Consider the following 15,589-nt stretch of genomic DNA (forward strand, 5'->3'; position numbering starts at 1 on the left):
CGACTTGCCAAAACTATAGTTTGTTAACAAGAAATTTGTGGATTGGTTGAAAAATGAGTTTTAATGACTCCAACCTAAGTGTATATAAACTTCCGAGTTCAACTGTACATAGCCCCAGGAAAAGTATAGTCTCACCATCTCAAAGACATTGTGAGCCAGTGATATAACCTCTGGTGCAGTAGTTATCATTACCGGTCCTGGAAGGCATGCATGCATACCATTATGTCAGGATTTGAACCCCACTCTCGAAACATTCACTGAGTGGTCATTTCTAGATGGGATACAACTTTTGTCAAATTGACGTCAAAAGTAATTTTGAAAATTATTTTTAGCTAACCTTAACGCTTTTCCTAACCTTAACCTATTTCTCCTAACCTGCTATATGAAAAGTACATTTGGACCAAAGCTGTATTATCCCTTCTAGATAAAAGTGGCCATCACTATGCCATCACTATGCCATCACTATGCCATCATTCATGTGTTGAATTGTTTGGTGTCGAGAGAAAGATGGTAGTTATGCTGAGGAAAACCTAGTAGTTGTAAACACTATATTCCATTGTTAAGGAATTTACATTTCGTGACGCCATTTCACAAAGATCCCTGACATGACATGCGTTTATATTGAACTTGACTTTACTCGTTTGGAAAATGCATATTAGTCATACAGCCTTATTGGCCACAGCTATGTGTCTTCAAAGCATAGATTTTCCCTTTTATTTTTATTTTTTATTTTTTTGAAGGAGCCCTTTCATTGCACATACTGTAAAGGTTAACAGGAAATGAACCCATTTCCATGACAGTAACCAGTTGAAGAAGAAGCACAGTAACACAGTAAACAGTTAAACTGCTCCAGTGCTGTACAATACACAATGAAAAACAGTTGTCCTCAATGTAACCTGAAACTATTTCTTTCTTTTGGCAGTGAGCTAAGCTGGTAAATGGTAAACCCTCCTTCTGTACAGCCATACTGTACGTACACTTCAGTGAAAGCAGCTCTTTTTGACATCATAGTCATTCTACATCAATATTATCCTCCTTAAACTGCTATGCTTAAACATAATGCATTCTAGCGGAAAAAAAGGCGACAAGATTATAAAATATAATTTCATATTAATTCACAAATAAAACATAGGCATGGGGACGATATTGCTATACCTGTAACGATTCATAATTAACCAAATATAAAGCATCTCTTTTCTATAGTTTATTTTTCTTACAGGGTTTAAAAAATATCTACAACTTAATAGCTTTTTCCTTTCACTAAAACAACATGGCTTCTAGTGTCTGTACCTGTATATGTGTCTATCGATCGGAACCCTGTCATCCCTGAAGATTGATTGGTTGGGCAGGAATGAGTGTGTGATATTTGAGTACACTGTTTTCTTGTGTGTTGGTTGTTCACAGTTTCAAAAAGTGTTCTGTAAAATGGCCACCACTACACCTATGACTCACTATTCTCAGTATCTCTGTGCAGAGGGTAAGGCAAATGGGAGGCAGGGGGGATATGCCTGAGGATTGGAACGTGATGTCACTGATATGTGATTTCTGTATGAAGTCATTGACGTGGTGACACTAATCCTACTCATCCTGAGTGGACTGCAAACCTAGCATTACTGCATCCCCTAAGGGACAACCCCTACCTATATCTCTCGGTTCACTGGGTGTTGCCAGACAGAGAGAAAGAAAGTTGGGTGAAACTCCTCTGTAGTTGGATTCTTAGCGTGTCGCTCCATCCCTCCACTCCACTGTAGTTGGATCCTTAGCGTGTCCCTCCACTCCACTGTAGTTGGATCCTTAGCGTGTCCCTCCATCCCTCCACTCCACTGTAGTTGGATCCTTAGCGTGTTCCTCCACTCCACTGTAGTTGGATCCTTAGCGTGTCCCTCCATCCCTCCACTCCACTGTAGTTGGATCCTTAGTGTGTCCCTCCATCCCTCCACTCCACTGTAGTTGGATCCTTAGCGTGTCCCTCCACTGTAGTTGGATCCTTAGCGTGTCCCTCCATCCCTCCACTCCTCTGTAGTTGGATCCTTAGCGTGTCCCTCCACTCCACTGTAGTTGGATCCTTAGCGTGTCCCTCCATCCCTCCACTCCACTGTAGTTGGATCCTTAGCGTGTCCCTCCATCCCTCCACTCCACTGTAGTTGGATTCTTAGCGTGTCCCTCCATCCCTCCACTCCTCTGTAGTTGGATCCTTAGCGTGTCCCTCCACTCCACTGTAGTTGGAGCCTTAGCATGTCCCTCCATCCCTCCACTCCTCTGTAGTTGGATCCTTAGCGTGTCCCTCCACTCCACTGTAGTTGGAGCCTTAGCATGTCCCTCCATTCCTCCACTCCTCTGTAGTTGGATCCTTAGCGTGTCCCTCCACTCCACTGTAGTTGGAGCCTTAGCATGTCCCTCCATCCCTCCACTCCACTGTAGTTGTAGCCTTAGCGTGTCCCTCCACTCCACTGTAGTTGGAGCCTTAGCATGTCCCTCCATCCCTCCACTCCTCTGTAGTTGGATCCTTAGCGTGTCCCTCCACTCCACTGTAGTTGGAGCCTTAGCATGTCCCTCCATCCCTCCACTCCACTGTAGTTGTAGCCTTAGCGTGTCCCTCCATCCCTCCACTCCTCTGTAGTTGGATCCTTAGCGTGTCCCTCCACTCCACTGTAGTTGGATCCTTAGCGTGTCCCTCCACTCCACTGTAGTTGGAGCCTTAGCGTGTCCCTCCATCCCTCCACTCCTCTGTAGTTGGATCCTTAGCGTGTCCCTCCATCCCTCCACTGTAGTTGGATCCTTAGCATGTCCCTCCCTCCATCCCTCCACTCCACTGTAGTTGGAGCTTTAGCGTGTCCCTCCATCCCTCCACTCCACTGTAGTTGGATCCTTAGCGTGTCCCTCCACTCCACTGTAGTTGGAGCCTTAGCATGTCCCTCCATCCCTCCACTCCACTGTAGTTGGATCCTTAGCGTGTCCCTCCACTCCACTGTAGTTGGAGCCTTAGCGTGTCCCTCCATCCCTCCACTCCACTGTAGTTGGAGCCTTAGCGTGTCCCTCCACTCCACTGTAGTTGGAGCCTTAGCGTGTCCCTCCACTCCACTGTAGTTGGAGCCTTAGCATGTCCCTCCATCCCTCCACTCCACTGTAGTTGGATCCTTAGCGTGTCCCTCCACTCCACTGTAGTTGGAGCCTTAGCATGTCCCTCCATCCCTCCACTCCACTGTAGTTGGATCCTTAGCGTGTCCCTCCACTCCACTGTAGTTGGACCCTTAGCATGTCCCTCCATCCCTCCACTCCACTGTAGTTGGATCCTTAGTGTGTCCCTCCACTCCACTGTAGTTGGAGCCTTAGCATGTCCCTCCACTCCACTGTAGTTGGAGTCTTAGCGTGTCCCTCCACTCCACTGTAGTTGGAGCCTTAGTGTGTCCCTCCACTCCACTGTAGTTGGAGCCTTAGCGTGTCCCTCCATCCCTCCACTCCACTGTAGTTGGATCCTTAGCGTGTCCCTCCATCCCTCCACTCCACTGTAGTTGGATTCTTAGCGTGTCCCTCCATCCCTCCACTCCTCTGTAGTTGGATCCTTAGCGTGTCCCTCCACTCCAATGTAGTTGGAGCCTTAGCGTGTCCCTCCATCCCTCCACTCCTCTGTAGTTGGATCCTTAGCGTGTCCCTCCATCCCTCCACTGTAGTTGGATCCTTAGCATGTCCCTCCCTCCATCCCTCCACTCCACTGTAGTTGGAGCCTTAGCGTGTCCCTCCATCCCTCCACTCCACTGTAGTTGGATCCTTAGCGTGTCCCTCCACTCCACTGTAGTTGGAGCCTTAGCATGTCCCTCCATCCCTCCACTCCACTGTAGTTGGATCCTTAGCGTGTCCCTCCACTCCACTGTAGTTGGAGCCTTAGCGTGTCCCTCCATCCCTCCACTCCACTGTAGTTGGAGCCTTAGCGTGTCCCTCCACTCCACTGTAGTTGGAGCCTTAGCGTGTCCCTCCACTCCACTGTAGTTGGAGCCTTAGCATGTCCCTCCATCCCTCCACTCCACTGTAGTTGGATCCTTAGCGTGTCCCTCCACTCCACTGTAGTTGGACCCTTAGCATGTCCCTCCATCCCTCCACTCCACTGTAGTTGGATCCTTAGTGTGTCCCTCCACTCCACTGTAGTTGGAGCCTTAGCATGTCCCTCCACTCCACTGTAGTTGGAGCCTTAGCGTGTCCCTCCACTCCACTGTAGTTGGAGCCTTAGTGTGTCCCTCCACTCCACTGTAGTTGGAGCCTTAGCGTGTCCCTCCATCCCTCCAGTTCTCTGTAGTTGGATCCTTAGCGTGTCCCTCCATCCCTCCACTCCACTGTAGTTGGATCCTTAGCATGTCCCTCCATCCCTCCACTCCACTGTAGTTGGATCCTTAGCATGTCCCTCCATCCCTCCACTCCACTGTAGTTGGAGCCTTAGCGTGTCCCTCCATCCCTCCACTCCACTGTAGTTGGAGCCTTAGCGTGTCCCTCCACTCCACTGTAGTTGGATCCTTAGCATGTCCCTCCATCCCTCCACTCCACTGTAGTTGGATCCTTAGTGTGTCCCTCCACTCCACTGTAGTTGGAGCCTTAGCATGTCCCTCCACTCCACTGTAGTTGGAGCCTTAGCGTGTCCCTCCACTCCACTGTAGTTGGAGCCTTAGTGTGTCCCTCCACTCCACTGTAGTTGGAGCCTTAGCGTGTCCCTCCATCCCTCCACTCCTCTGTAGTTGGATCCTTAGCGTGTCCCTCCATCCCTCCACTCCACTGTAGTTGGAGCCTTAGCGTGTCCCTCCACTCCTCTGTAGTTGGATCCTTAGCGTGTCCCTCCATCCCTCCAATCCACTGTAGTTGGATCCTTAGCGTGTCCCTCCACTCCACTGTAGTTGGATCCTTAGTGTGTCCCTCCACTCCACTGTAGTTGGAGCCTTAGCGTGTCCCTCCATCCCTCCAGTTCTCTCCAGCTGGCAGTGTTTCCATCCACCTATTCATTCCATAGAAAGAAAGGCACTCCAAAAGGCACATCTCTCCCTATATAGTGCACTTCATACGGTATAGGGTGCCATGTCAGCCTATGTGACTGACTGCTATAGGGTGCCATGTCAGCCTATGTGACTGACTGCTATAGGGTGCCATGTCAGCCTATGTGACTGACTGCTATAGGGTGCCATGTCAGCCTATGTGACTGACTGCTATAGGGTGCCATGTCAGCCTATGTGACTGACTGCTATAGGGTGCCATGTCAGCCTATGTAACTGAATGCTATAGGGTGCCATGTCAGCCTATGTAACTGACTGCTATAGGGTGCCATGTCAGCCTATGTGACTGACTGCTATAGGGTGCTGATGCATATCATCTCATCAGTCAGATCTTCTTCACATTTCACACTTGTGTCCGGCTCCTCATCACTGTAGTCATGGAGATTACGGTCCCTGAGGTTCGTGGCCGTCACTTTGTCCGTGGCCCCGGTTGCCCCCGCTCCATTACCCATACTGCCATTCAGCAGGTTGCTGGCGGCACTCTCCATCTCATCGATGGTCATCTCGCAGGCGTCCGCGATCTCATGCTTCGTCGCCGCCACAAATTTGGGGTCCTTGGCGTATTTCCCCAGTCCTTCTGAAATCAACACCTGAAACAGGAAAAAGGGGGAAATCATTAAATCAATCAAAGTGTGTGTGTTGTGTGTGTGTGTGTGTCAGGGCTACTCACGGCCTCTACTAGGCTGTTGGCACTGCCTATCTTCTGGTGGTACTGCCTGCGGTACTCTGGGGGGATCTGGAGCTGTGAGGGGGAGTAGGTGAGGCTCAAAGGGGCTTCCGGGGCGTCAGTGTACCAGGAGCTTCTTCTCACAGAGCCAGGGGTGCTGCTCACACTGCCGGGACCACGCCAGTCCACCTGGATACACACAAACACACACACACAAAATGTATCAACACATTTACATTCAGAAATGCACACACACACACGTACCTGGATGAGGGGGGTGTAGTATGGGGAGTGGTCCCTGCTAATGGGGGAGGTGGGGGGCGTGGCCCAGGAACGTAGAGAGCGTGATGGAGAGAGACGCTGGACTCTGCTGGAGTCCAGGCCAGCCACTGCCATCACCTAGGGAACAGGAGAAGAGGAGGGGTCATGGAGGTCAAACCACATAGACATACCTTTAATTCATTGCCTAAATTAAGACTCACACGTTTGTGTGTATGTGCAGTGAGTTGTGTCAATATTTTGTAAGCTAATTGTGTAAGTCTTTCAGTGCATATGGGTAGCCATCAGTTTGGTTCAGTGGTACCCACCTGTTGCTGCATCAGATGCAGGGGTAGAGCTGTTCCATGGGGAACGGAAGGGGTCAAGGGGATGTCATCATCCTGACTGCTATGTCTCCGCAGACACTCAAAGTTGAAGGAGGGTCTGTGGGGTGCTGGAGGTTTAAACACAGGAGAGACAGTTGAAGGAGGGTCTGTGGGGTGCTGGAGGTTTAAACACAGGAGAGACACCTATCATTTACATTTATGGATCTCATTACAATGTAAAGCCCTTTGAGTGTTCCATCATCATCTTTATCAGCCAATCAGTGACACCTCTGATTGAATCACTATGGTAACCAAGGGACCTCACCCTGGGGTGTAGAGGGGAACAACCATCGCTTTGGCGACCGCCCACCATCTTGGTAAATGGGTTGTTGGTCGTCGTCATAGAGACTATCCGGTTGATGGTAACCCCTCGATGCATTTGTGTCCAAGTCAGTTTGAAGGTCTTGAAACTCCCTATGGGGCATCCTGAGCAACAACCAGACAACAACATCAGTAAACAACCACCTTGTCAACAGCAGCAAAATCTGGACAGGTACTGATAGAGTAGAGTACAGTAGAGGAGAATAGAGGAGAGTACAGTAGAGGAGAATAGAGGAGAGTACAGTAGAGGAGAATAGAGGAGAGTACAGTAGAGGAGAATAGAGGAGAGTACAGTAGAGGAGAATAGAGGAGAGTACAGTAGAGGAGAATAGAGGAGAGTACAGTAGAGGAGAATAGAGGAGAGTACAGTAGAGGAGAATAGAGGAGAGTACAGTAGAGGAGAATAGAGGAGAGCACAGTAGAGGAGAATAGAGGAGAGCTCAGTAGAGGAGAATAGAGGAGAGCTCAGTAGAGGAGAATAGAGGAGAGTACAGTAGAGGAGAATAGAGGAGAGTACAGTAGAGGAGAATAGAGGAGAGTACAGTAGAGGAGAATAGAGGAGAGCACAATAGAGGAGAGCACAGTAGAGGAGAATAGAGGAGAGCACAGTAGAGGAGAATAGAGGAGAGCTCAGTAGAGGAGAATAGAGGAGAGCTCAGTAGAGGAGAATAGAGGAGAGCACAGTAGAGGAGAATAGAGGAGAGCACAGTAGAGGAGAATAGAGTAGAGCACAGTAGAGGAGAATAGAGGAGAGCACAGTAGAGGAGAATAGAGGAAAGCACAGTAGAGGAGAATAGAGGAGAGCACAGTAGATGAGAATAGAGGAGAGGAGAACAGAGGAGAGCACATTAGAGGAGAACAGAGGAGAGCACAGGAGAGGAGAATAGAGGAGAATATGGATAGTACAGTAGAGTAGAGGAGAGTACAAGATAGGAGAATAGAGGAGAGCACAGTAGAGGAGAATAGAGGAGAGGAGAACAGAGGAGAGCACATTAGAGGAGAGCACAGGAGAGGAGAATAGAGGAGAATATGGATAGTACAGTAGAGTAGAGGAGAGTACAAGATAGGAGAATAGAGGAGAGCACAGTAGAGGAGAATAGAGGAGAGGAGAACAGAGGAGAGCACATTAGAGGAGAACAGAGGAGAGCACAGGAGAGGAGAATATGGATAGTACAGTAGAGTAGATGAGAGTACAAGATAGGAGAATAGAGGAGAGGAAAGGTGAATAGAGGAGAGGAGAACAGAGGAGAGTACAGTAGAGTAGAGGAGAGAACAGGAGAGGAGAATAGAGGAGAGGAGAGAACAGTAGAATAGAGGAGAGAACAGGAGAGGACAGTAGAGGAGAGTAGAGGACACTACAGTAGAGGACAGTAGAGTAGAGGACAGTAGAGGAGAGGTCAGTAGAGTAGATGACATTGGAGTAGAGGAGAGCAGAATAGAGGACAGTGCAGTAGAGGAGAGTAGAGGAGAGTAGAGGAGAGCAGAGTAGAGGACAGTGCAGTAGAGGAGAGGACAGTGTACTAGAGGACAGTAGAGGAGAGGAGAGTAGAATAGAGTAGAATAGAGTAGAGGACAGTAGAGTAAAGGACAGTAGAGGAGAGGAGAGGAGAGGAGAGGAGAGGAGAGGAGAGGAGAGGAGAGGAGAGGAGAGGAGAGGAGAGGACAGTGCAGTAGAATAGAGGAGAGGAGAGCAGAGGAGAGGAGAGGACAGTAGAGTAGAGGACAGTAGAGGAGAGGAGAGGACAGTAGAGTAGAGTAGGGTAGAGGAGAGGAGAGGAGAGCAGAGTAGAGGACAGTGCAGTGCAGTAGAGGAGAGTAGAGGACAGTGTAGTAGAGTAGAGGACAGTAGAGTAGAGGACATTAGAGTAGAGGAGAGCAGAATAGAGGACAGTGCAGTAGAGGAGAGGAGAGGAGAGGAAAGGAGAGGAGAGGAGAGGAGAGGAGAGGAGAGGAGAGGAGAGGAGAGGAGAGGAGAGGAGAGGAGAGGAGAGGAGAGGAGAGGAGAGGAGAGGAGAGGAGAGGACAGTGCAGTGCAGTAGAGGAGAGTAGAGGACAGTGGAGTAGAGGAGAGGAGAGGAGAGGAGAGGAGAGGAGAGGAGAGGAGAGGAGAGGAGAGGAGAGGAGAGGAGAGGAGAGGAGAGGAGAGGAGAGGAGAGGAGAGGAGAGGAGAGGAGAGGAGAGGAGAGGAGAGGAGAGCAGAGTAGAGGACAGTGCAGTGCAGTAGAGGAGAGGAGAGGAGAGGACAGTGGAGTAGAGGAGAGTAGAGGACAGTGGAGTAGAGGAGAGTAGAGGAGAGTGTAGTAGAGGACAGTAGAGGAGAGGAGATGAGAGTAGAGGACAGTGCAGTAGAATAGAGGAGAGGAGAGCAGAGGAGAGGAGAGGACAGTAGAGTAGAGGACAGTAGAGGAGAGGAGAGGAGATGAGAGTAGAGGACAGTGCAGTAGAGGAGAGGAGAAGAGAGTAGAGGAGAGCAGAGGACAGTAGAGTAGAGGACAGTAGAGGAGAGCAGAGTAGAGGAGAGGACAGTGTAGTAGAGGAGAGGAGAATAGAGTAGAGTACAGTAGAGGACAGTAGAGTAGAGGAGAGCAGAGTAGAGGACAGTGGAGTAGAGTAGAGTAGAGTAGAGGACACTACAGTAGAGGACAGTAGAGTAGAGTAGAGTAGAGGACACTACAGTAGAGGACAGTAGAGTAGAGGACAGTAGAGGACAGTGGAGGACAGTAGAGTAGAGGACAGTAGAGTAGAGGACAGTAGAGTAGATGACAGTAGAGGACAGTACAGTAGAGGACAGTAGAGTAGAGGACAGTAGAGTAGAGGACAGTAGAGTAGAGGACAGTACAGTAGAGTACAGTACAGTAGAGTACAGTACAGTAGAGGACAGTAGAGGACAGTATAGTAGAGGACAGTAGAGTAGAGTAGAGGACACTACAGTAGAGGACAGTAGAGTAGAGGACATTAGAGGACAGTAGAGTAGAGGACAGTAGAGGACAGTACCGTAGAGGACAGTAGAGTAGAGGACAGTAGAGGACAGTGTAGTAGAGGACAGTAGAGGACAGTACAGTAGAGGACAGTACAGTAGAGGACAGTAGAGGACAGTACAGTAGAGGACAGTAGAGGACAGTACAGTAGAGGACAGTACAGTAGAGGACAGTAGAGGACAGTACAGTAGAGGACAGTACAGTAGAGGACAGTAGAGGACAGTAGAGGACAGTACAGTAGAGGACAGTAGAGGACAGTAGAGGACAGTACAGTAGAGGACAGTAGAGGACAGTGTAGTAGAGGAGAGTAGAGGAGAAGTTCCAGGTGATACCTGTCCTTGTGCAACATGAGGTCGTCCTCCTGGTACTCCTCTCCACTGAAGTATTCCCCTGAGCCCTTGTCATCATCACTGTCCGCTCCCCCTGGCTTCTCTCTACGGATGGTTGGGTACAGAACACCCCCTGATTCTGACCTGGGGTCAAAGGGTCAAAGTTCAACCAGACACCTTTTTAAGGGGTGATTGAGGTATAGTATCTTAGTAAAGCAGATCATATAAACCAATGCGAGATCGGGGTCATTAAAGGGTGAAACAGTAGTTTCACACACATACCTAATGTAGGTCTCATAGTAGAGCCTCCTGTCCAAGCAAGCACGTTGTGGTGAAGGAAATGTGGATTTGGGACAGGGGAGGGGGAAGGGCATGCAATGACAAAGACAATGTGAGACAAACAGAAATAATAATCCTGGACATAAAATGAATGGGTCTGGAGTGTGTGTGTTACTGATAGATACACACAATTCCAGGATTTCAACATAAAGAGCTCTTAGTGGTGCAAGAATGAACAGTGCTGAAAAGATCCATTCTATGAAAGGCCAGGATATGTGAAAGACATTGGATCATTCAGAGATCCTCACTGAACTTCTGGAGAGAGTTTGCTGCACTGAAAGTAAAGGGGCTGAATAATTTTGCACACCCAATTTTTCAGTTTTTGATTTGTTAAAAAAGTTTGAAATATCCAATAAATGTCGTTCCACTTCATGATTGTGTCCCACTTGTTGTTGATTCTTCACAAAAAAATACAGTTTTATATCTTTATGTTTGAAGCCTGAAATGTGGCAAAAGGTCGCAAAGTTCAAGGGGGCCGAATACTTTCGCAAGGCACTGTAGCTGTGGTAAGGATGTGATGGGGGAAAACCCAAACGCCCTATTCAGATCCACATCTGTTGTCATGGGGTTGATCTCATTGAGCTCCACAGCTCCTAGACCTTACGCAAGCAAAAAACCACTGTTCTCATCACACATGAATTCAAACCTACAATAATCCCCTAGTTCATTAGCGCAATGTAAAAAAAAGATGTTGATTCAACGTACAATTGTAAGACAACCAGCTGCAATAGGATTGGCAACTTACTCCAAAAATATTGGTTGAGAAAACACTTTATGTGTGAAAATGTTGTTGAGTGAACTCACTATCTTCTTGCACCTTGTTGCCATACAATTGTACATTGAATCAACATATTTTTTTAAAGTGCATACATTCATTGACTACTGCATTCAAAATGAAGTGGACCATAATATTATGTAACCTTTAACCAGGAAGTCCCTTTGAGTTTAAGAGAGCTCATTTACTAGGGAGACCTAGCCAAGAAAGCAGCATCCTAAGTTACCTTGCAGACTGGACCGTGGTGAGGGTGTCGAAGTCAACACTCTTGCGGTGCGAGCTGGAGGAGGGTGCCCCATTAGCGGATGAGTGCTCGCGGCGGAGACAGCACCGCTGCCCCCCTTTGGTCAGGGAGGGCAGGGTGGGGATGTTGGCGTTGTTGAGGTTGGCGTTGGAGGACATGGGGGATTTGGGGTAGTAGTGGTTGTAGGGGTGGGGGTCACCAGCCCCTTCCTCAGAGCCAACCTGAGAGGGCTCCACGAATGCGTGGCAGGAAGGAGGCGGGACCTGGAGGGGCCGCTGGGTGACAGAACCCCGTTGGTCCCCGTTAACGTGATTGGTGTGGTTGGCGAACAGCACGCCGTTCCTCTGTAGAGACAACACTCGGGTCAGTACAGGCGACCATAAAAACACAGTGACCAAACTTAACCACTGGCTTTGGGTCTGTCCTGGTGGTAAGGAACAGCCATTGAGGTTTTAATTCCGATCTTCACTAAAATGATGTTCAGCAGGTAATGAGGGTATTAAATGAACAGTGCATTTAGTGAAGTGTGCAAAAGATTTTATGTAAGTGGAGTAACTTTCAAACCACTGGGTTGAATAAGTATCATCTACTGTGTGTTCTGGGTTATCAGGCAATATGAGTGTTATCATCTTTAAACTAGTCTCAACGAGACTTGATTCCTCTCTGTCAATCATACAATGGAAATTACACGTGAACTGAGTTTGGGACCATTCCATTGGCTGTAAAAGACAAGTGTCGGGTGAGTTAAATCAAGCGCATCTATTGAATGAACTGGGACAGTGATTTACCCTAGACACCTCGTCATCTTCTTCTGCATTCATGTCTACAAGGCCCTCGTCTTGCAGGTCACATGATATGACTCGGCGAATTTCGGGCCCAATATCATGCAGTGTGCGGAGGCCAGCCTGCAACGACGACAAGGGAGCAGCTGAGAGCTGGCAGGAACACATGAACTGAAGCATAAGGTCAGACACATACAGTACACACAGACAAATCAGACTGAGGAGGTGCTTTGTTAATCAGGGTGAGTGTGCACAGCACTGCTAATCCAGAGTTGATACAAGACTAAATCATTTCTGAGGAACAACATTCTCTTTATCTCTGATTGTTTCCAGAAGCAGGTAAGAAAGGATATAGTCTGCAGATGTAAGCGTGGCTAGAGGTGACATAGCACAGTGCAGGCCAGGGAAGCAACATTGTCTTCAGGTGTAGAGGCCTGCTGTTTTGCAGATGTAAGCGTGGCTAGAGGTGACATAGCACAGTGCAGGCCAGGGAAGCAACATTGTCTTCAGGTGTAGAGGCCTGCTGCTTTGCAGATGTAAGCGTGGCTAGAGGTGACATAGCACAGTGCAGGCCAGGGAAGCAACATTGTCTTCAGGTGTAGAGGCCTGCTGCTTTGCAGATGTAAGCGTGGCTAGAGGTGACATAGCACAGTGCAGGCCAGGGAAGCAACATTGTGTTCAGGTGTAGTGGCCTGCTGCTTTGCAGATGTAAGCGTGGCTAGAGGTGACATAGCACAGTGCAGGCCAGGGAAGCAACATTGTATTCAGGTGTAGAGGCCTGCTGCTTTGCAGATGTCCAGTGATGATTGGACAAAGCAGCACTAGTGTGATTCAACCAATCGCTAACTAGCAGTTACATATTGTTTACCCATATTAATGTATTATTATCTTACTAAATTAGCCACATATTTTGGTTTGTAAGTCCTATCAGTTAGTTTCAAAGGTTAATATCTTTTAAATTGTACAGGTATCTGCAGTTGAAATAAACTGACTTGTTGTGTAGAGTGTACACAGATTGGCCATAATAGTGTGAGTTTGGTAACTATTAAAATAAAACAATTGTGTGTCGCCCCATGGACCTCCCGGTCGCGGCCGGCTGCGACAGAGCCTGGGCTCGAACCCAGAATCTCTGGTGGCACAGCTGCCTTAGACCACTGCACCACCCGGGAGGCCCAGTTTGGTAACTATTGACAACTCTAGAGGAGGTGGAATGGTACAGTCCAATACAGAACAGTACAGCAGTTGAGACTCACCTGGAGGGCGATGGTGGAGTTCAGGCTGGAGAATGAGTGTCTTCCCACCAGGCCTTGCTCTTTGCGTTTCTTGAATTTCCTGAAGTAGTCCTGTATCAGGAAGGTAGCATAGAACTTCCCCACGGTTACCTCGTCATCTAGGTGAACAGACCACACAAACGCCTCCACTGTCAGCACCTCACCACGCCGCACAGCATCCTGGGAAATAACACTAGGCCCGAAGACACAATGGTACTCTACCTCTCCTATAGGAACTCTTCAGAGCACTCCAACAATTGGCTGAATATCATATACATGTATGCTGTCTTTATCATGAGTCTGTTTTGAATAACTGATATTCTGCAGAAACCCCCAAAAAATTTTATATACAGTATACAGGACTAGTCAGAAGTTTGTACACACCTACTCATTCAAGGGTTTTTCTTAATTTTTTTACTATTTTCTACATTGTAAAATAATAGAGAAGACATCAAAACTATGAAATAACACATATGGAATCATGTAGTAACCAAAAAAGTGTTAAAAAAAATCTAAATATATTTTATATTTGAGATTCTTCAAAGTAGCCACCCTTTGCCTTCATGACAGCTTTGCACACTCTTGGCATTCTCTCAACCAGCTTCATGAGGTAGTCACCTGGAATGCATTTCAATTAACAGGTGTGCCTTGTTCAAAGTTAATTTATGGATTGTCTGTCCTTCTTAACGCATTTGAGCCAATCAGTTGTGTTGGTAGGAGTGGTATACAGAAGATAGCCCTATTTGGTAAAAGACCAAGTCCATATTATGGCAAGACCAGCTCAAATAAGCAAAGAGAAACAACAGTCCATCATTATTTTAAGACATGAAGGTCAGTCAAAAACGTTGAAAGTTTCTTCATGGTCGAACTGCTTTAAAGAAACCACTACCAAAGGACACCAATAAGAAGAAGAGACTTGTTTGGGCTAAGAAACATGAGCAATGGACATTAGACCGGTAGAAATCTGTCGTTTGGTCTGATGAGTCCAAGTTTGAGATTTTTGGTTCCAACCGCCGTGTCTTTGTGAAATGCAGAGTAGGTGAACGGATGATCTCTGCATGTGTGGTTCCCAACGTGAAATATGGAGGAGGGGGTGTGATGGTGTGGGGGTGCTTTGCTGGTGACACTGTCTGTTCAAGGCAGTAACCAGTATGGCTACCACAGCATTCTGCAGCGATACGCCATCCCGTCTGGTTTGCTCTTAGTGGGACTATCATTTGTTTTTCAACAGGACAATGACTCAACACACACTTTACAGGCTGTGTAACGGCTATTTGACCAAGTAGGAGCATGATGGAGTGCTGCATCAGATGACCTGGCCTCCACAACCATCGGACCGCAACACAATTGAGATGGTTTGGGATGAGTTGGACCGCAGAGTGAAGAAAAAGCAGCCAACAAGTGCTCAGCATATGTGGGAACTCCTTCAAGACTGTTGGGAAAGCATTTTTGGTGAAGCTGTTTGAGATAATGCCAAGAGTGTGCAAAGCTGTCAGCAAGGCAAAGGGTGGCTACTAATCTCAAATATACAAATATTTTTGGTTACTACATGATGTGTTATTTCATAGTTGTGATTTTCACTATTATGCTACAATGTAGAAAACAGTAAAAAAATAAAGAAACACCCTTGAATGAGTAGGTGTGTCCAAACGTTTGATTGGTACTGTATACAGTATATGTATGTATGTATGTAGGTAAGCTGACCAGCGAGCCACTGCGGCTCCTCATGATGAGTTCAGATTTTTGTGGACCCCACCCGATCAAAGTTTCCCATCCTTGCACTAGAGTATCTGGTAGTATCAAAATATGAACTGTTCTGAAACATAGAACTGTAAACAGCCAAACAGACACTAACCTCAACTCAATACTGTCATCATACCACAAAATCATGATATGATGCGGCGCAACGCTCGTTTTCTTTCAAACCAACACAACCACATCTTACTAAACATACGAGTCTATCAAACAGCTACACACCTACAGTATCTAAGGCTTAGCTACAGTACAGGGATACTGCCACAGTTAGAAGCACCTAGCAAGAAGACTACAGCAGAAAGAGAAGAATATCTAAACTGTTAAGAGACGTGCAGGCCAGGGAAGCAGCGATCTGTGTCACTCAGCTAGTTAGTAAGCAGACTGGAGACAACTAGGGCACAGGAGAGAGGCAACTCTAGTTCCATGCCACCGGCCAAAAACAGAACTGCTG

The 15,589-nt window shown here is 47.5% G+C and overlaps 1 protein-coding gene across 1 annotated transcript in view; it reads right to left on the minus strand.

The window, feature by feature from the left end:
* The window catches only part of LOC109869746 (voltage-dependent L-type calcium channel subunit alpha-1D), a 103,501-nt gene continuing 87,912 nt past the window's right edge, over positions 1–15,589 (minus strand). Inside the window, exons 40-49 of the mRNA XM_031804042.1 lie at positions 13,366–13,502; positions 12,119–12,235; positions 11,313–11,674; positions 10,255–10,281; positions 9,976–10,116; positions 6,610–6,770; positions 6,288–6,412; positions 5,965–6,099; positions 5,704–5,889; positions 1–5,623 (exon numbers count right to left, since the gene is read on the minus strand). Coding sequence (XP_031659902.1) covers positions 5,327–5,623; positions 5,704–5,889; positions 5,965–6,099; positions 6,288–6,412; positions 6,610–6,770; positions 9,976–10,116; positions 10,255–10,281; positions 11,313–11,674; positions 12,119–12,235; positions 13,366–13,502 — 1,688 coding nt within the window. The 3' untranslated portion in view covers positions 1–5,326. The remainder of the gene's footprint in view (positions 5,624–5,703; positions 5,890–5,964; positions 6,100–6,287; positions 6,413–6,609; positions 6,771–9,975; positions 10,117–10,254; positions 10,282–11,312; positions 11,675–12,118; positions 12,236–13,365; positions 13,503–15,589) is intronic.

The sequence above is a fragment of the Oncorhynchus kisutch genome, linkage group LG24, assembly GCF_002021735.2.
Source record: "Oncorhynchus kisutch isolate 150728-3 linkage group LG24, Okis_V2, whole genome shotgun sequence".
NCBI lineage: Eukaryota > Metazoa > Chordata > Actinopteri > Salmoniformes > Salmonidae > Oncorhynchus > Oncorhynchus kisutch.